Source organism: Lontra canadensis, unplaced genomic scaffold (genome assembly GCF_010015895.1).
Source record: "Lontra canadensis isolate GAN:19392208 unplaced genomic scaffold, GSC_riverotter_1.0 scaffold1, whole genome shotgun sequence".
Lineage (NCBI taxonomy): Eukaryota > Metazoa > Chordata > Mammalia > Carnivora > Mustelidae > Lontra > Lontra canadensis.
Window position 1 is genome coordinate 51,570,380 of NW_022630995.1, and position 21,994 is coordinate 51,592,373.

Here is a 21,994-nt window from a genome sequence, read left to right on the forward strand (position 1 = left end):
GAAATAGCCACCTGAACAATTTACTTTATAACATGTTATCAGCTAAAATTCCTATAATACATGTGTAAACAATTCTCCTACTGAGATAATCTTCATAGACTTCCATTGCCCACTGTAGGTTTCTGAACTTCCTAGATCTCATCCCCAAATATGGCCTGTATATTTTCACCATTTTATTAGCTTATTAGTGACTCAAGATAATACGACTTTTCTCTGGTCTTCTGAATCAGTAAGGTAATTCCCCTCTTTCCATACCATTCTTTTTCTTTCTTTTTTTTTTTTCTTTTTTAAGATTTATTTATTTTAGAGAGAGAGAGAAAGCAAGCATGAACAGGAAGGAGAGAGCATCTCGAGAAGACTCTGCCTTACATGGGTCTCAATCTCATGACACCGAGATCACGACCTGAGCCAAAACCAAGAGCTGAACACTTAACTGACTGATGACTTAACAAGTGTCCCTCCATACCATTCTAAGCAAGCATTACTACAGTGGCATTTCCAGGCTCAGTCCATATCTATAATAATTTATTTACAGAAACTACATCTCTCAATATTTGGTACAACACAATTGGTCTTCTCTAGTATTTCTTGCACTGTTTTGGTTTTTTTGATGGGAACTGGAGCATTCTAGTAGTCAAATGAAGATTCTACCTCCTTGGTTGGAGGCACAGCCCTCCAACATACTCACAAAGTGACACCTAAATGCACAGATATTTTTTGATGATTTTCCAGTTGACTCATTTCCTGAGTCCCTGGTCTTGGTGTGCAAAGAAAGGAACACACATGAGTCTCCAAGCATAGTTTGGCCAGCAGTTGTTTCTTTTGATCTAGATTCATCTGCTTTTGAATTCATGAAAATTCCTTGGAGATTCCAGAAATATTATTCTTAATTTTCAGTACTATTTTAAGTATTTATATTTCCTATATCTTCAAAGGTATTTCATTTGGAAGTTGAGGACCTGGATTATACAAAACTACCTACTTGCTGTTTTAAAATGGGAATCCATTTTTGTTGTGATTTTGAAAGATTTTTGCAAACAGATGATCAAAAGAAAAGTATAGACAATTTAAGGTGAGTTAATGAAGACAGAAAATGGCCTGTGTTGTTACACAGAAGATAAACCTATGCCTCGCTCTTGCCACATAAACTTTTTTGATTTCCTTGACCACATAGGAGTTCCTTCCCTCCTCAGGCTTAGACACAGACTGAGATCTTTGTGTTGACCCCCAGCTTTGATGCCCTCACATATTTCCATCAGTCTCTGTCCTGGATCCTACTTTATCCTTCATGACTTGGCTTAAATGTCACTTCCTCACAGAGTCATTCACTGACCTCCCAATATGTAATTGATTGGATTTCTCTGCTCTGCTTTTTTCTAGTACCTCATAATTTCCATCAGAGAACTAAACTACAATCTAATATTATATGTCTTTTGGTCCTTTGTATAATAATATTTGTTATTCACTTTAACCTGAACTGAAGTGCAGAGAGCCATGAGCTCAAAGATGGCAGAAATAATGCCTGGTTTACCGAACTATATGTTGAAAGTTTAGCATAATTTCTTGCACACAATAGGAGATAAAAAATAAAAATTTGTTGTTAAATGACTTTTAAGTATATAGAGAGGATTAAGAATGAAAATGCTTATGTATTTTATGTAGTTTTATTTGCTTTATAAAAAGCTTTATATGAAGCTATACATACTTTTTATAGCTTATATCCTTTTACAAATGTTAGTTTTGATGTAATGGTCACTCTATGGGGTAGAGGACTTAATGCTCAAGGTCTGTAAATCCTGAATCAATTTCAACAACCTTTCCCTCAATCACTTCTCTAGAAGGAGCTGTTGCTACAAAGCAAGACATCAAAAAAACAAAACAAAAACCAAAAAAACAAAAACAACCCAGAATACTCAGAGCAATTCTAAAACTGAGGTTAGTGTAACATTGCTTAGAAATAATTTCAGGGGGGGCGCCTGGGTGGTTCAGTGGGTTAAAGCCTCTGCCCTCAGCTCGGGTCGTGTTCCCAGGGTCCTGGGATCGAGTCCCATGTCGGACTCTCTGCTCAGTGGGGAGCCTGCTTCCCTCTCTCTCTCTGCCTGCCTCTTTGCCTACTTGTGATCTCTATCTGTCAAATAAATGAATAAGATCTTAAAACAAAACAAAACAAAGAAATAATTTCAGGAAAGGTATGGTGAGCACAAATTCCAAAGATTGAGATAGTTATTATTCAACGAACATATCTGAAAATGAACACCTGTCAAATCCCCTGATGATGCCTCAACTCCTGTGAGAATTTAAAGTAAACACATGAGGGATGTTTAATCACTTTATCTTTTCAGATTACAAACTTCCATTGTTGTGTGTAATAGCTTTGATTTCAAAATGGGCAAAATGTTTTTCATTATAACCTATTGAATTCTGTTGGGAAATGCTCTAGATTAGTTTCTTATTTAAAGGAATCCTATGGTCAAGGCCTTATAAGTGAGGAGCTTTTTATAACATGAGTAAGTGCCTTTAATTCATCTCATTTGCTGGTAATTATTTGGCTATTGGATTTTCTCAAAGAAGGGCTCCTATACAGAATGCAGTCTCATCACAAGGCAACAATCCCCTAAGAAACTTGCTAACTCAGACCAAATCCCAGGCAATTATAATTCTATTTTATGCCCTTAGAAGCAGGAAGGAGAAAGCATATAGTCAGGAACCTACTAAGACTTTACTATTTTTTCCTGAAAAAAACAAAAAACAACAACAACAAAAAAGAAACATTTCTAATCTCGACCACTTTAATCGACATGATTGGTAGAATAATTGTGCTGTGGAAATATGATTCCAGAGTCTAAAAGTCCCCTTGGTAGAGGACATCCCCTTGGTAGAGGACGCCCCCTTTATCCCCTGAAACTGTACCCTGTGGTCTCAGAGGCCTGGGTGGAATTCAGCTCTTCTGTCTTCATGCTCTTTGTCTGTGTCAGAGGGAAGCCCAATAATCCCATACGTTTATAGTGAGAGAAGAGTGAGATATTACATATAAAGCCCTTGTCATAGTGCCTGGCATATAAAAAGCCCTCAAAAATAGTGGTCACTGAGATAACACATACCTATAAACACAGATCTAACTCCTGTTATCTTTGCAGATGTTTCTTTAATGAGTGATTCCCAGTCCTTGAAAAAATGAAACAGTGGGAATAAATAAATGTTTTACAAAGACCATATAATATTTATACAATGAAAATATAGACATCTTAAGCAGAAATGAATAAATGATTGGACATCTGTGCCTATGTCTATGTGCACACATATGTGTGCCCATGTGCAAGATTTTCTTATAAGAAAATGAAGACATTCCAGCATGGTGCTTAACTAATAATATTCCATGTAGCCCATGCTGTTTCCCCGTTCTAAGCCTTGCCTACGATGCCTGTGGAGAAAGGCACTCTTTGTCTTTCACTGTTTTCCATCTGGTTCTAATTGAGGGGAAAGAAGAACAAAAACAAAAATACCGTTTGTAGTTAGTTAGACTTCACCTTGTAATTTTTTTGGAAGAAATTAGTTGACTATGTAATGTTCCATAGCAAAGGATGCTTCTTCTATCCATCTCTTTCATGTGGCCATTCCAAAATCCCTGATATGATAATATGTCCTAATCATAAAACAGTGTATGTCAACAACAGAATACAGGTTTTCTTCCCTTTCCATTCTGTATCACTTTAAGAGATTCTTAAAGAGTAGGCTATAAATATTTTGTAATTTCTAAGAAAATCACCAAGCTGTTAGTGAAGTAAATATCTGTTTAATTTACAAACATCAGTAGTATAACTGATATTAGTCTGGAGAAAGACAAAACACACTGAATTATACATGTACATCTAATTTTCTTTGTAAAAAAAAGTTTTTGGAAAGGAACATCTGCATCTTCACAGGGTACCCTGGGATTTTAATAAGGGAAGAGCACAGTCCACTATAAATCATTATCAATTCTACATTGTAATTTAGCAGCAAACATGTTAACATAGGAACATTAAGGTAATAAAGGAGCTTTATTGTTTGGGAAAAAAAATCACAGTTCTTGACATTACAGTCTTTTCTCTCCCCACCCCGCCCCCAATAAAAGGGCAAAAAATGTCAAGGAAATATTAATTTGTAAAATACCTATTTTTCTAGTGTCGATTGCTACACACCATTTCTGTTCTGGGAGGACATGTTGCAGAGGGGCTGGACCCTTCTTTCTATACAATGAATGTCTCACACACAGACTTTACATACTCTCTGCAGGTGTCCTGAATGAGGCCAGTAGGTCAGTGACACCAGTGGTCAGATGTCAAGGTAAACAAACCGATCAACACATATTTATCCCAAGATAACACCCTATGTTAGTACTATTGCCAAAAACAAAACAAAACAAAAAAAACAAAACAAAAAAACAAACAAACAAAAAACCCAAACCCCCTCCCCCAAATCCTGATTTTTAAGTTTGAAAAATATACAAAAATATCAGGACAATTATAAATTAATATATATTAAAGCATTGAGAAACAGTAAAAGAATGGCCTAAAATGTTAAGTACAATGTCCTTTGATACAATAAATATTTCTCATTGGAACTGAATACTGTATAGGGCTGTTTAGAACTCATAGAAACAAAAATTCATATTATTACTAATTTATTTATCAATAATCTATTGGTTCTTTATCATCTCCTTTATCATTTATATTACAAAAAATTAATACTGGAAAACGGTAGATAAACACTTTTGTGTGCTTCTTCTGTTAACATGCTGAAGTTTAAAAAGAAGATACATGTTACATTAGCTCTCCCATCCCTCTCATGACTAGAACCCAGGTCTTCAAGACACTGTTTTGCACCAAATATCTCTCAACTGTGTTTTCTGTGAATTCTCGCGTTCCATTCCTCTGCCTTGCATCCTCAAACACACACAGGTGCCTGGTGTGTCCTCGGGAACTGGGAACCGAAGAGATGGGAATGAGGGCACAGGGGTGGGGAGGTGGGGGGAGTGTGGGGGTGGGGGTTAGGGGCTGGGTGATGACGTCATGGCAGCACACAGTAGCTTGGCTCTCCCTCGTCTCTGTGCTTCTGCTTGTCTTCAGCATGTTGCAAAGATGAATTTGAGTCGCAGTGCTTCCCCTCCGTGTGCCGATGCCTCCGGGTATCTCTTCCTAATTCTCTCGCATCTGGGAAGCGTTAGTATGAAGCATTTTTTTTTTCCCGAATGCAGAAAAAAAAAGTCTTTATTCTCATAATAAAAATAAGTCTGTTTTGTATTTTACAATATATTTCAAATATTTCCACTATGAAGCATTAATGAGTCCACCGTGGTCGAGAAGTAGACAACACTCCCGAAGACACAAGCCGCCAGGGACGCGTTTAGGAGGCGCACCTGGAACAGCCACACTTCACCACCTTCTCGACCTCGTCCACAAACGAAGACCCATCAGTGCATTCGAAAGAGTATTTCCGTCGCTTGCTCCTCAGAGGTCCGCAGCACTGCCCTCCCGCACACCCACCTCTGCATTCCAACCTGGACACCTTCTTGGTCGTCTGGCAAGCGGCATAGCCCTGCTGCTTTTGGTAATAATCTCGTATCCGCTCCCCTCGGCAAGAGATTTCTAGAAAAGAACAGAAGCACAAGCATTTTCGGGGCATTCCCTATGAGTCCTGCAAAGGGACCGTGGATCCACAACTCAGTCCAAGAGGTGCTGCCTTTGTCTGCCATGGGTAACCGTGAATGTCATGGTCCCACTTATATTCCATATAATGGACTGGTGGTGCAGCTTGCTGTTCCTTGAAAGATACTTTTTTTTTTTGTTTTGCCTTTATTTTCTGCAAAGTGGATGCTATATATGTGGACTATAAATACTATGCTATTGGACTGACAAGAAAATTGGATTCCTAAATCTTTTCCTTTATTGCAAAAATACACATCTTCTGTTTTTACACTACTAACAGCTGGTTTTGTTTACCACAGGGAGCCGTTTCAGAGAGTATGCAATTTAATTTATTAGACCTGGGGTTTAATATCATTCAATCTGTTACTTAATACAAGTAACATTCCACTAACTTCATAAATTACCCTAGTATGAACTGGTTCAAAAAGAGACATCTGCTAAATGCTTCCATGGGCACGTTCCTCTTGTCTCGTCCCTCCGATACACGCAACAAAATGCCTGCCAGCTGGAGGCGAGGCGCAGTCTGGTCACGCAGAGAAGGAGAAAGGTGGGCCAGCAAGTCGGCACGTTTCCATCCCTCTCACCTGCACGCTGTGCTGTGATAAATCAGTTGATTCTAAGGTCAAAGGTGACATTGTCCTAAACCTAGAGCAGAATTACGAGCTGCCTCTTCTCTGTGTCAGATATGAAATAATACAAATGGATGAGGACGGCAGGTAAAGGTAAGAAGGGAAGAAAGTTAATGTGCTGCACCAGAAAGTAAAAAGGAGTATTTTTCACAGTCCGCCAAGCAGCGAGAAGACAGCTGAAGGCCATGTGAGTTCCTGCCATGGAGGCTGATGACACTTCACATCTGGTGCCTTCCTATCGCTGGGGAATCAATCAACAGCAGCAGCTACAGGCAATGCAGAGACTGGTATTCCTTATATCAGTCGTGTGTGTGTGTGTGTGTGTGTGTGTGCGCATCTCCCTTTTTCTCTCTTTTCAAAGATGGCAGGGAAATCTTGCTTCAAGGGGTGGTGCCCAGGGGTCGGCTTACCTCGATCACAGCTGTCCCCAGTGTATCCACTGCTGCATTCACAGTAGGGCTGCCCCAGTCCCGAGAGCCTGCATTTCCCATGCTTGCACTTGATCGCCTGGCAGGGGTTAAACAGATCCTCCTCTTCATCACAGAGGACGCCCCCATGGCCCTCCAGACACTTACAGCTGTAGGAGAACGCATTGATGGGCAAGCAGGTGCCATGCACACATCTACAGCGCAGGAGGAAGGCAAGAACGGACATGAATTAGGTAGAGGGGTAAGAATGCTGGAAGGGTGATGGAAAGAATAGGAAGGAGACGGGCCAATGGACTGACTTCCGTCCCCCCCCCCCCCCCCCCCCCCCGGCCCCTTGTCTCCTTCCCTTCCTCCTCTCTTCCTCCTTCCCTCCCTTCCTGGGTTTTGCTTTGAGGGCTGGGGTGTTTGTGTGTAACCCCAAGCAGCTCAAACTTACTTATTTCCAAGACAGGGGTCATTGGTCCTCTGGTCACACAGGGGCCCAGTCCAGCCTTCCTCACATTCACAGGTGAAGCCTGACTGGCTGCTGGGCTGGCATGTGCCGTGGGCGCACACCTTCTTGTGGCATGGCTCACAGCCGGGCAGAATGCCGGTCTGCATGGGCACCTTGCGAAAGTCCTGCAGCTCGCTGTTGATGTAAAGGTTGCGGAGGCAGCCGTGGAAGCTGGTGCCGTTCTGCCCGGGGGCCTGGCGCAGGGCCGCAGCCACGTTGTTCTTGCCGGGCATGCCTGCGGAGGGATACGGGGTCAGTGGGTGGTCTTTTTGTGGGGGATCCTCAGCAATTTGCCCCCACCCCCACCCTCGACCCTTTGAGCTCTTCCAGCAAGGTGGCAGTCAGGGTGAGGGTCCTTGAGGACAACCACAGATCATCAGCATCCAGGCCTGTGGTTCTCCACCTGGCTGCACGTTAGAATCACCTGATATCTTTGGAGAACAACATGCTTGGAACCTCTGCCCAGACCTACCTCATCAGGTTATCTGGGCAGCATGGGGCGAGGGGGAAGGGAGAAGAGTTGGGTGCTTCTTTGTTTTGACTTGAATTTTGGGAGATACTCCAGGCAATTCTAATGCACAGCTAACATAAAGAACTAAGTTCATTGGCAGCCTGTCTCTTAATTTTTAACATTTGTTTCAAATAAAACCTCACATGGAGGCATCCATATAAAACCTCAAAGCAGACCTATTGTAGCCAAAGGCAAGATCAGGAATTGGGGAGAGACCCCCCTCTCTCCACCCACCTCTTCAACCCGGACACATGCCCACGAAGCCCAGAGCTCCAGGAAGCACAGTGACAGGTGGGCTGACATGCTCAGTGTCACCCCGTAAGACCATGCTGTAGATCAGCTGATGAGTGAACCTCGCAATCTCTGGATCACCGTTCCATCCATCCAGCCTTAGGGGATGAGAGCTGGGCTCACAGTGACCTTTCACCTCAACCTTGCCAAATTCTAAGTTGGCAACCAACCCAGCTCGTCGCTGCCAACATCCTGAACCCAGTGGTGGTGGTCCTCGTCTGGGGAATTCACCCCTGCTTCCTATCACATCAGCACTTCATCCGCATTGTTTTTATTTTCTTGCTAATTGAGAGTGAAGGCTTCATATGCCAAGAAATCAGAAATACAAAAGAAATTCCTCCAAAAACAGAATTTGCTGGCTTTGCATATATATGTTCCACTGGTGACAATCATCTGGTAACCTTCATTTGGCAAAACTAAGGAATCTTTCCACGGCCTAAGCCAGACCCTGAAATAGTTCCTGGATGGGATCCTACCTGAGGCAGCCGTCCAGATTGCAGTGGCGTAAGGGGAGGGAGCGAGAGACCTTCAGGGTGGCTGATGATCCCCCTGGCACTCACACCCTCACTCTGCCTGGGCTCTGAGCTACTGGCTGGAGGGTACAGACTGGGGAAGACTTCCTTCTCACTCTCCAGAGGGCTGACTGGTTTCTAAAGACCGGGACCCTCAGCAATGGCCGGGACCTGCCTTGTAGCAGCATCACCTTCTCTATGCAAAGAAGTCCTGTTTGGGTTCTAGCCAATGTCACCAACATCACCAATGTCAGACAGACAGATGTACAAAACCACCAGGCAGGCTCAAGGTCAAAGTCTTTATTGTTGGTCTGTGTACGCATGAGCCAGTTATTTCCAACCATGGTGGGGTCGAGTCTTCTCATCTGTGACATGAGGGGATGGACAGGAACTGCTGTTTCTGAGTCTGTCACACATAAGGTCCACCAAAGGTCCATGTTTAGAAGGTGGCTCTCCAGGCCCCATTCTCTTCCCACCTCGACATTCTAACTGGTAGGAAGAAGTGGGGTGCAGGACTCTAAATGTTAACACGCAGCTAGGTTGATTTTGATGCAAGTGCTCCCATGTCACACGTCGACAAGTACTGAATTATGGGTCTTGGCTTTGAACTTCCATGACCTCAGACTTTTAGTCTATGTCCGTTTGGGACTGGGAACAGAGTTGCTTTCTAGAGTGGGCTCAAAAAACCTGAAATGTACCATTTTCAGGAAAGCCCAAGTGAAAGAAAATTCCTTGTTCTGGGATAAGTTCTAATTTAATCATATCCATTCATCATAAATGTGTGGACTTGAAGTCCACACAGGGATGGTCTTTTTTTTTTTCCAGACATGCCTGATTTCAAACTTGGAGAAAAAGATGAGCTTAGTTACCTCCCTCTCCTTTGCTAAGTCAGGTTCTCCTGCCTTTGCCACATCCATATCAGGGTTGGGGTCTTTTGATTACATTGTATTTTTTTTTTTTATTTGAATTACCCTTGAGACTGCACTCTGATTTGGATGGAAATGGGCCCACTATGTTCTCTGGCAGCGAGGTTTCCTTCAGGAAGTGGCTTCCTTCAGGCCTGGATGGACAGAGGTACTATCTGGATTCTTCCAGACCCTCTATCCTTAGAAAGACTGGCATTTTTCAATTTGGAATGTAAAACTTTTTTTTTTTTTAAACCTTTCTTGAGAAATGTTCTGACCTAAGCACTCCCCATCTCATAGGGTCCTCTCACCCCCCTCACTGCATCAGAAAGGGGTTTTAAAAGGTTCAGTGAAATGGTTTCTGATGAAAGCACAATAAATCAAGTGAAGGACAAGTCCAGAAATAAACAAAAGCCACAAAACCTAGATCGCTTCCCTTTCTGCTCTGTTAAAAAGTGAATGGTGGTGCAGATAGATGGTTCTGGGGTCAGAGGGACAAGACCCAGACTCAAATGAGGTCTCTATTACTTCATGGCTCTGTGAACTTGCACACATTTTGTAAAGTCCTTGCGTTTTGTAAAGTTCCTTATGGATCATGAATCAAAAAACCATACCTACTACCTAAGGTCTCTAAGGATTAAGACTGCAAAGAAGCATTGTGTTGGACACACTTCATGTGCTCAGTGAGTATAATTTCTTTTCTCTCAAACCACAGTTATATCTATCAGCAATTTGATTTACCCAACCTAGTATAATGGTTGATAACAGTAGTGCAGGCAAGAAATGGAGGCTTCTGTTTTTTAGTGCATCTCATAGTTGCGATTCCCATGAATTAATGAGATCAGTTAACTTGCTGGGCAGACTTGGTATGCAATATTTTTATTCCAATGCACTATGTATGGTTCCTTGAAGACGTGTCAGCTTTTCCTACTCCCCTGGGCAAAGAAGGGATATTTCATTTTCAATGTTGTAACCTTTATACCTATGTTAACCTCGTTCCCAGCACATGGTGGGTACTAAGTAAGTTTTTATGGAACTGAACCAAGATTTTTAATGGTTTCTAAAAAATCCAAAATTCTTTCAAAATGTTAAGATCTTCTAATGCTGAAAATTACAAAAAAACAGAAGTGCTCTGGACTTTCAGGAAATTCCAAAAATGCTTTCAAGGAAGTCTTTAAAAGGATAAAAAATATGGAGAATCCCAACGTTACTATTTTGCAGGAAATTAATGCAAACACTGTGAAAATGCTTGTCCTGCTAAGTGAATCAGTTACACTGATCTGCACAGGAACTTTAGTTCACTTCTCTGTAAAATGAGTTAATTTTATCAGTCAATCACCTCCATCCAATGTGATTTAATTCAATGTAACTCAATTCAACATCACATACTTTCTTGCTCCTTGGCCTGAAAACTGAAATTCTGTATCTCCAGTTTATATTTCCCCTCCCCACCTCCAACAGAGGAAAGCTCTCTCCTTTGTGGGTCCTCTCCTCTGGGCTCCTTCAGAACTTTGCCCATACCTCTGTTCTTCACCTGTTCCTCATCAGCCTTCTGGCTGGTTACAAATGAAGTCCAGAATCTTCACTCTATCCTCCCAAACCCTAGTCCACCTTCCCAGCCCTCTGTCTTGTTCATTCACCTTAAGGTCTTAGCAAACCAGAAGTACTTCCTGTTACCCCAGTACAAGTTGTACATTTAATTCATTTGCTCGTTCATTCATTCATCATTTGATTTTGTTGGTAATTATCCAGCCATCTACGAGTTGGCAACTGGTAGCACAGACAATCTGGAATGGTAAGATTTAACAGAAGCTTTTTTCTTTTTCTTTCTAGCATGACACAACAAAAGCAGCAAGCTGGACCCATGTGTTCTTGCTCTCACACATGCATTCTTCTGACTCTCTCTCTTTTTCCCTAAGATCTTGCTATGTGGCCACAGGTGTGCTGTGTAATTTTCAGGTCTTGTAAGTAATAAACTAATTTTTCTTCAAAATTTCCTGATGCTTGTTGCTGATGGGCACTTTGCAATCATCAATAAGAACCACAAGAACCTGTCCAACCATGACATTGGTTACTGACAGGCTGAGACAGACATAAACAGGTCACTTAACACACATCCAGGGCTATTTCTTGTCTATCTTTGTTGTCCATCTTTCAATGACTGATCACTATATGGGTTGATGGCCATGACACCAGGGATCAACAATTTCAGCATTGGTCTATGATGACAATCATAGGGTTTTGGGAACTTACTGGATTTGGAACAAAGCTTACCTCCTACATAGAGAGGAGAGTCAAAATTCAGAGTGGACTGCTTTGATAAGTTGGTGATGATTTTGGGACTCCCTCCATCCACGGAGAGGGAGAGACTCTGATCCAGGGCAAGTAGCTCCACAATGTGAAAGTTTCCATCATTGATCGTCTCCACGCTGTAAAGAAAAAGTAACTTAGCTGATGCTTCAATTTTTTTTTTTTTATTAACCCAAAGAAGTTAAAATATAAATTCCAATAAGCACTTCTTAGGAAAAGATATGCCTACTTAACTTTAATAAAAATCAAGACCAATAACTGATTTAAAAATAAAAGATATTTCAGGGACTACAATCAATTTCCACTTCTTAGGAATGCATACAAATTAAGTATGTTTTTTCACAGGGAGAAGTGGAAATGGGCACATTTAATCACTACCCAATCATATTCTTCCAAGACCAGGTCTAACAGTCATTCTAAAACTTGAGAGGGCATATAGAGATTCATAAAATGGATAAAAACAAAAAGATTATGAAACTGAGGTAAATGAAAAATGGGGATTGAAAATAAGATGAAGTTGGGTGCAATTAGGGGGAAGGTGCTATATAGTTTTGAAGTGTGGTTGAAACCTAACAGGAGTGTTAACAGCAGGCAAAGATGAGCATAGAGCCAATGCAAGAAACAGGATCTAAATACCGCAATGTCAGGGATATACTTACCTCTCACCATGGAGGCAAAAATATGGTAAAATGGAAGTTAGGGTCAAGAACTAATATATTGGGATGTTGACTAGGAAGAATGAAACAAAGGCTCAAACTTGGAAATATGGAAGCACATGATAGAGAAACTAGTGTTCCCTACATAAAATGATGACTTAAATTTCTGGGTGCTGATATTTAAATTTGCAAATAGGAGAAGCCTGAAAATAACAGAAAAGCATATTAACATTTCTGTATGGTTCTCAGCACAGGTGTCTAACAATATTCCTTTGTTTGCCAACATAGATTAAAAAGGTTTTTGTGATTTGACCACAGTATAAAGCATTCTTCAGAACTGTGAAAACATAAAGTTCTTTCAGTCTTAAGTGGTTGTAAGAGTCCACATGTCCAAAGATCTTTGATAATCGATCTCAGATATCATCTTTTTAAAATGATAAATATGAGATATGCCAATCAATATTTTCACCCTGTACAAATTTAATTATCCCGACACTTGATACCAGTAAAACCAACAGAGGAAACAATATACATGAAAATCATTTACTAAATAAAGTTGTGTACCTACTATTCGTGGTCTTATATAGGGTTGTCTTCTAAGGGACGATAGTGGATGGGATTATCAACGAATGGCCTAGCATACAGATTTTGGAGTCAGATAAACCTGGATTTGAATCCTGGACTTGTATTTATGAAATGTTTGACCTTAGACCATTTAGGAAATGTTTGACCAAACTGAGTTGCTTACAGACTTCAGTCTTCTCTTCAGTTAATGCTAATAAATATTTCTTCCTCTGATGATTAATTTGAGGTCCACATGAAATGATTTTTTAAAAAGTGCAGGGTGAAACATCCAGATATAGAAAGTCCAAAGTTAAGTGTGAGATGTCAGTATCACCATTACTACCACCCACTGTCATCTTATAAATAATCTAATACTATTTCAGTATCTTCAGGAAGATATTAGTTAGCTTTATTTTTGGTACAAATTATAAAATAATGCTAAAGACTGGCAGAAATAAAATAACTTCTTTGGGAGCATATCTTGTTCAAGTTACTAAAGTTTTAAGTAAAATACTAAAATGAAGATATGTCTAGAGTGGTGACCAATTGCTTTCTCCTTCGTGAACATAAACAGCATGTCAGTGGTTTTACAGGACTGCTCCATGAACACAGACCTTGACTAAATCGTAAATATTAATAATGGGACCTCTTTTTTCCTTTACATTTGCAAGAAAAGGCCATTTGTGCTGGAAAGTGGGTTCTTGGTCACACATCGATCTTGGGCAGTCGATCCTGGTATGTCATCACTAACGACAGTGGTTTGATGCAGTACAACTGAGCAAGCTACATTAAAACAGGAAGCACGTATTCTTTCTGTATTCCTTAATGTATCCTTAACGTATCATTATCCAATGATAAGTAGTAGATGCTCAGTATACATGTTAAGTAAGTGAAATATAAGGGTGATTTGTTAAAAATAACATATATGGTTTTTTTTAAGATTTTTATGAATTTATTAGAAAGAGAGAGGGAGAGGAGAGGGGAGAGAGAGAAAGCACCAGCGTGGGTGGGGAGAGGGAAGGTCAGAGAGAGAGGGAGAAGCAGACTCCCCACTGAGCAGGGAAGCCAGAGGCAGAGCGCCATCTCAGGACCACAAGATCATGACCTGAGCCCAAGGCAGATGCTTCTCCAACTGAGCCACCCAGGCACCCCAAGAATAACATGTAGCTTTTTTTTTTTTTTGTAATATTTGGGGTGCCTGGGTGGCTCAGTGGGTTAAAGCCTCTGCCTTTGGCTCGGATCATGATCCCAGCGTCCTGGGATCGAGCCCCCCATCAGGCTCTCTGTCCGGTGAGGACCCTGCTTCCCTTCCTCACTCTCTGTCTGCCTCTCTGCCTACTTGTGATCTTTGTCAAATAAATAAATAAAATCTTAAAAACTAAAAGTAATAATAACTGGTTTACAGTTATAGAGTCAAGAGGCTTCAAGCATACTTAGGGAAGGACATCTAAAATATGCATTTTTATTTAAAAATTTGGATTTTTTCAGTAGCCATATCCTGAAGAGACTGCTAGGAGGTAAATCTTGTTTAGCCTATCCTAGGTCTCATTAGATCTGTAACATTGGATTAATGTGACACTGGATTAATGTGACCTCAGGTCATTTTTCTCTGTTTTATTTTCCTCATCAGGGAAATAAAAATACTAAGACCAAAGAATCACAAAGCACATACTATAGGCCAGGTAGTGTTCTAAGAACTTTATGTGTCTTAACTCATTAAGAATCACAACGGCCCTAACAGTTGGGCACTTATGGTACTCAACATGGAATAGCCAGTGGCTAATGAGATTTGAAGCTGGGATCTCTTCTTCCAGATTACATATTTTTAACTATTAAGCATCACTTTTGCAATAAAAAACCTGAAATGCAGTAAGGTGTGTTCTCACCACTAACAAGCCTTTAATAAGTGATTTTTCTCCCAAATAACCCAAGAATAAAGTTCTATGAAAAATAACCTTATATGATTTTTGCACAAATTGGTATATTTACCAGAAATCAGAGAATTGTAAAAAAAAAAGTAATAATTTTATAATAAGAGTTTGAAGGTTAAGAGAATGTATATAAGGTATATAGACTTCAAATGTGGATTTGGATCCTATTTCCCAATTATAAATTTATACTGATTAAATGTTTTTCCTTCCCAAAGTTTCATTTTTTAAAATTTTTTAAGAATTTATTTTTTTATTTGACACAGAGAGAAATCACTAGTAGGCAGAGCAGTAGGCAGAGAAAGGGGGAAGCAGGCTCTCCACTGAGCAGAAAGCCCAATGCCAGACTTGATCCCAGGAGCCTGAGATCAGAGGCAGAGGCAGAGGCTTAACCCACTGAGTCACCCAGGTGCCTCCCTTCCTAAAGTTTTAAATGTCTAAGCTGATCATTCCTGAAATTGACCAGAGTTATCACTAAGTTTGATTCCATTTATATTTCCCTGCAATTAAATGAGGACTCACCATGCTCTTCCGACAGATAAGTACTGCAACAATTAATTTAGATTCCTTGCTTTTTAAGATGACAGTGTGTGTACTGGCCTGAGGACAGTATTTCAGAACTAAGAATATCCAAAATCGGTGTTTCATGCTGCCTTCTAAAACATGAGATTAATCGGGGATGTCCAGAAATCCTTTGGCTACATAGCCTTTAAAATAAAAGCAGCGGCTGACATACCAGTTGTTACATGATACAACGGAGCCACCATCGATTTTCCAGTCTATCATGGTCATTCCTACCTATCCACTCACAATGCATAATATCCTTTCGGTTTCTGAGAAATATTGATAAACTTTCTTTCACTACTCTCCCAAGGAACTATGTATCGGATGACTCATGAGAGTTGCAAGAGAACCACTTAACACTGAGCCTTTCCCCTGGGAATGTACATTGAATTTATTACCACTATTATGTATTTAGTTTTACTACACTTGCCTATTAGCAGAGATTTGGGTTTCTTGCATTTCTGAGTGGATGCATGAAAACAAAGCAGTTACTCAACTAGGTCTTGTGGTTGGCTTCAGAGAAAGGTTAAAAACTCAGGGCTTAGAAGAAGAGGGGCTCTAACTTGCCCCTGATTTTCTTTCTTTCTTTCTGCAGGACATAGCAACAGTGTCATTTTCATCATTCTGTCTCAGGCATAAATCTTAAGGTAATTCAGTGGTTCAGTAAAGATCAACAGTTCACTTGGCTTATGTGAGCTCTAGCTTTTCACCTTAAAAATTCAAAGTATCTGTTGGCATATTCTGTGCAACGGAACAGGAGTCAGACACCAGACAAATTCAACGGGTGCTCTCATTTTGATTACCTCTTGGATGGGGATACTCCACTATGAAGTGGGGATGGTAATACGGTATTTCCCTGCCTACCTATTCAAACCAAAAGGAATGGAGGTCAAAGGGGATTAAAGGTATTAATTGCACGTGCATAAAGTTTTCAAAAGGATGTTTTACAACATGATTGATGGGTCAAGTCAAGTTGCCTTTTAATAAATGCTTTTGAGGCAAATTACCTCATTTAAATAAAATGCACTATATAAAAAGGGACTTGTAGGTTTGAACATACAGTAAGAGTCCCATGGAAGGCAGTAACATTTGCATTTATTCTTCATTATCTGGATTTCTAGCATCAAGAATAGCCATAAAGCAGCAGCATCACCAATTACTGTGAGCCAACTCTGTGCCTAGCACCATCACAGGGGCTCCATGTTTGTTACTTCCAATTCTCGCAGCCACCTGTGAAAGACAGGTATGATTCCAATGGCTTAGGGGAAGAAGTGGAAGTGGTGAAGAGATGAAGTAACTTGTCCAAAGTTCCAAAGCTGGTAAACAGTGCTGTCTTCCCATAGAGTATCAAGAATGGCTGAGTGTGTGTGTTGGATATGAGACCAACGAGATTCTATTGTCCGTCTCTCCAATGAGACTCAATTCTCTTTCCCATCCCTCTTCTTCTTTTTAATGTAAACCTGTAAATCACGTAACCCGGAGGCTATATAGCCAACCAAACCTAACAACTGGCAGGGAAAAGTTCCCCGATGTTGTACTATTTCCCAGATAATGAACCTGTTCAACGCATGGTATAGTCCTGCCCCTTTGTAAGATGGTTCACCTCACTTCCACATTTAAAAGCATTAATCAATTTCTAAAAATCAAAGCCTAGTTGACATAATGTTACCTTAGTGTCAGGTGTACAAAATAGCATAAATTCCAAGAAGGGGGATTTCATAGGTCAAGGAGTAAATGTATTTGTAGCCTGGATAGTTATTTTCAATGGCCCTCTACAGACATTGTAAACAATCTGTCCTTCTAGTGTTATGGTATAAGGATAGAAGATCGGGACTGTGGACCCCAAGAAACAAACTGAGAGTTTTAGAGTGGAGGGGAGTGGGGGGATGGGTGAACCTGGTGGTGGGTATTAAGGAGGGCACATACTGCATGAAGCACTGGGTGTCATACGTAAACAATGAATCTTGGAACGCTACATCAAAAACTAATGATGTACTGTATGGTGACTAACATAACACAATTCAAAAAAAGGGGAGGGGGATAGAAGATAAACTTTCAAGTCCTCTGCTATACTCCGTAAAGAGATATCAGGAAAATTTCCCTGTCTTGCTACAAGGTAGAAGAGAATGAAGACAATGTGAGCAGAGGAGTGAGGACAGAGCTGAGTTTGGAATTTCATCCTTAGAGGAACCTCACTGGGTATGTGTTGTATCATTATTTATAGATAGGATTTCTGAGACACAGAAATATTAAGTGTCTGTTCCAAGTTTATTCACTAGTAACTGGTCAAGCCTAGATCAGAACAGATTTCTTAGTCCCTATATTTTTTTATGTGTCAAATATTAAATCTTCCAGTGTGCTGAAATAATTTGTCCTCTATAGTTTCTATTTCACAGAAGCATTTTTCTATTCCATAATGGTATATGAATATATTCATATATATCTAATATGTACATATTATATACATAATCCATTATCAATCAATCATCTCTCTACCTGAATCCTGGGTAATTACTGCTTTTATTTTACTTAAAAATAATGCGATGACTTTTCTTGGTCTTCATGCCATAAACCAAAAAGCAAGAGTTAAATGAAAACTGTTTTTCTTGGACCTCACAACAAGTGTCTTCATTACATAATCTACAAGCAGAGAAGTGGACTTCTGGTTCACAATGAAAAGTGTACCATGTGAAATTATTCTTTTTTGGTAAATGTCCCAGGGTATGCTCTACTGTTTGTTAGGCAAAAATAGTAAGAACATAAACTCAAAATTCTTTGTGGTAAAATTCTCATTATGATATAATCACATGGGTTTCTACAACATATCTAGAAACATTTTAAATATATTTTATGTGAACACTAACTTTAATAAACCAATCTCAAGAAACTTCACTATGGCTTCTGAGAGTTCTATGTTCTTTCGTAGCATACGCTAGAACAAAAGAGAAAATTAAAAAAAAAATGAAGCACAAAAACAATATTCTGAAACTTTCTGATGGGCTGAAACAAACTGAGGCTACATAATTTAAGGCCTAATAATATCTAAAATGTTGGCATTAATTCATCGCCATTTGGAGATGAAATTCATATTTCCTTTGGAAACCAGTAATTATGCGTTTGTTTGCATACTCTAAATATTCCCAAGTGGGTTAGCTCACCACCAAAAAGACTTACTGAACTCCATTCCTGGCTACAATTGGTATCGACTTTCCTGGAACTGTTATGAAGGCTCAAATAGGATGTGAAGGCTTTTGAAGCTCATCAAAACATACGTCAAAAATACAGAGGCCAGGGGCACCTGGGTGGCTCAGTGGTTTAAGCTGCTGCCTTCGGCTCAGGTCATGATTTCAGGGTCCTGGGATCAAGTCCCACATCGGGCTCTCTGCTCAGCAGGGAGCCTGCTTCCCTCTCACTCTTTCTGCCTACCTCTCTACCTACTTGTGATCTCTGTCAAATAAATAAATAAAATCTTTTAAAAAATTAAAAAAAATATATAGAGGCCAATTTCTCCAACTTCATGTCCCAATCAATGCCCCAAAATTTGTTGCCAATCATGGTTGCCTTACAGATGCATTTGTTCACCACATATGGTATTTAAAAAAAAAAAAAAAAGTGAATCAATACTTTAAGGATGGGATACTTTATATTAAAAAAAAAAATCCAGGTTTATGCCTTTCCTTGAAAAATAAGAGTTCTAATAAAACCGGGGCCCACATTTTCCCATGGCAACACTCAGGGAGAACTGTGTGGATGAAGTCTGGCCCTGTTTTGACAAAAGTTTGCTTTTAGTTCACTCCAGACACAAACGCTATCATGTTACCAACCTCAAGGCTGTTTATAATGGAAGTTATAATGTAACTTTAAAAAGTTAGACCTTTTCAAGAATCAAATGATGAGAACATATTTTTCTCTGGTAACTGCCCTGATTAGTTCATTTAAGCTACCTGTCTGAAAAGAAACTGTGTATGACTTTGTGACCTTGTTTTAACTGGTGGCATTTAATTTCTACTTATGGATAAGTAGACTTGTCTGTAAGATAAGTAACTTGTCTGTAAGACTATAGTGAATCGGTGTTGAGATCCAACAGAGGCCTTGGAAGGTAAATCTTATGCAAAAAACACATTTCCAGCAAGACTTTTATGCCCCATGAATACCAATTCTTTCATAACTACAAAATATCATCAATCTCATTACATTATTAGAACACTTACAAATTAAATAACATTACCAATCTCTTATTGTATGTGTACATTGGTATCTTCTGTGTAATCTCCCTAAGAGAAAGGGCTTTGTTCTTTAAAGCTTGGATCTGAGCCTGGCACATAGCTGGTGCTCAGTAAATATGCCTTGCATGAAAGGTAATGTTAAATGGCTCACTGTGCTGAGTATCTTGCATTTTCTTCTCTAGAGCTACTCTCCCCCTGTCTTCACCCTGCTCTCAGCCCTGGGAGGCTCACGAACAAACTATATTATTGTCATCAGTAGATTCCTTCTTTCCTGGAATCCGATTTGGTCAAAGGGGGAGCCAGGGTTGGGGATTGTCGGGCAGAAGAAGAGCGAGGTTGGATATTTAAAACCCTGGTGCTTTCTCTGAGGACTGACTTCATCCTTTCATTGAAGGTCACAGCTGCTTCTAGGCAGTCTGAGCTACCAGTCCAATTCTGAGCATGGATTTCCGTAACTGCTGTCCCCACTCACCCCTTCAAGCATGAGGGGAGTAGCTGTATCCCTCTTTACTGGCCCCCAGTTACTGTGTGCTCTCTAACAATCTTTATAAGAAGTCCCCTTGAGAATCTCTCCTCTATCATCCAATTTGAGCATGACATCTGTTCCTGCCAGGCTCCTAAATAATGCACTTATCATAACGGCTGCTGTGGCCCAATTATTCCCTCCGCTCACAATTACAGAATAATAGAGAAGTAACAGCTTTTCACCGAACCACTCTTTTCACCTTTACCAGTAACTGAGAGACCTTCACCTGTAAATGGCAGAAGCCGGGTGAGAGCCGGTGTCATAGCTGGCACGGACCCGTCCCCGGTACAGTTCGACGGCAATATGGTCCTTGTCACCCTTATACAGGAGGATCCCGCTGTCTTCATCTGTGGCAATCTGGTAGGAAGTAACCCTGACATTAGTAGGAGGCACAGTCATCTGCACATACGTCACCAAAAAGAAGCAAGACTGCTCAGTGCAATTTTTACTCCAGCTTATTTTTTCCTTATGGCTGTGAGAAAGTAATAGAGAAAGGAAGTGATGACTTGGAAGGTAACCTGTTCCTAAATTATTTTGATGCAAATAAATTTGTAAAGAATTAATTAAAACCAGTAACACTTAAGTCAACACCATGGGACATACTTAAAACTTTCTCTGCTGGAGGTTTTCATTTACTTGGTCTTTTTGCTCCTATTCTTCACAGGGCACAAATGGGAAAAAAAAAAAATCTCTGTTTTTTTTCTCTTGCTTTTTGACATTTTGGGGCTTTTAAAGAACCAGTTTGGTAAAAATTAGGTCTTACACCTGAACCCCACTAGGTACTTCTTGTAACAGTCCAGTAAGGAAAACACTGGAAGTGAGGGAGGAGGGCTTTTTAAAGAAGGCCTGCTTGACTTCCCGAGTCCTATTCCTCATGGCTGGAAGGGCTCCTGCCCTCACTGGAGTGTGAGGATAAGCCAAATAAGGAGCAGCATCTTTTGGAAATCAGCTAAAGTCATTTGAATTCAAAATACATTAAAATATTTTCCTTATCAGATAAACACACAGCCCAAGTGTGCCCCATGTGTCTGTCCTCAATTCATAAACCCTCATCTAGTCTCACCTGTTCTGCAAGGGTCCGACTGACTTGCTCAAAGGGACAAGGTGACATGGTTAAAAGTCTTACAATAACATTTGAGTTTGTTCATTTCATGTCACTTCTTTTTTTTTTTTAATTTTTTTATTTATTTGAGAAAGAGAATGAGCCAGAGAGAGAACAAAAGCTGGGAGGTGGACAGAGGGAGAAGCAGGATCCCTGCTGAGCAGGAAGCCTGATGTAGGGCTCCATCCCAGGACCCTGGGATCATGACCTGAGCCAAAGGCAGACACTTAACCAACAGAGACACTAGGCACTCTCATGTTGCTTCTTAAAGGTTTTGAGGTAAGGAATTAAAAGGCACTCGCTGAATATTTTATCAAGGTGTGTGATGTCACCCGTGCTCTCCTCACCTGCAGCTTTCCTAAGAAAAGACCCTGAACTTGGAGTCCTAAAAATAAATGAAATGCCTTCACTAGAACACAAAACATGTTTTGTTGTTCTCTCTCTCCTTTTTCTGTTTCATAATCAAGAAGTGAATAAAAATACCTGGTTCCCATTTAGTTTCAAAAAATACAAATGTTGGAGAGAATGACTAAAGATTTTCACAAAGAGAGCATTTTCTGTCTTTGTGTTATGAGGACGGTAACTTTCTCTTTAAGAAAGAGAATCACTCATGAACTACCATGGATGTTGAAGATTTGAAGTTGAAGGTAGCTTAGGATGAA

General features: G+C 40.2%; 1 protein-coding gene across 4 annotated transcripts in view; it reads right to left on the reverse strand.

The window, feature by feature from the left end:
• Positions 1-3,773: 3,773 nt before the first annotated feature.
• Positions 3,774-21,994, reverse strand: part of SLIT2 (slit guidance ligand 2) — a 350,509-nt gene continuing 332,288 nt past the window's right edge. For all 4 annotated transcript variants that reach the window (XM_032854244.1, XM_032854235.1, XM_032854264.1 and 1 more), the window contains 5 exons: positions 20,457-20,587; positions 11,731-11,885; positions 7,181-7,472; positions 6,727-6,938; positions 3,774-5,627 (listed from right to left, as the gene is read on the reverse strand). In XM_032854244.1, coding sequence (XP_032710135.1) covers positions 5,386-5,627; positions 6,727-6,938; positions 7,181-7,472; positions 11,731-11,885; positions 20,457-20,587 — 1,032 coding nt within the window. In that variant the 3' untranslated portion in view covers positions 3,774-5,385. The remainder of the gene's footprint in view (positions 5,628-6,726; positions 6,939-7,180; positions 7,473-11,730; positions 11,886-20,456; positions 20,588-21,994) is intronic.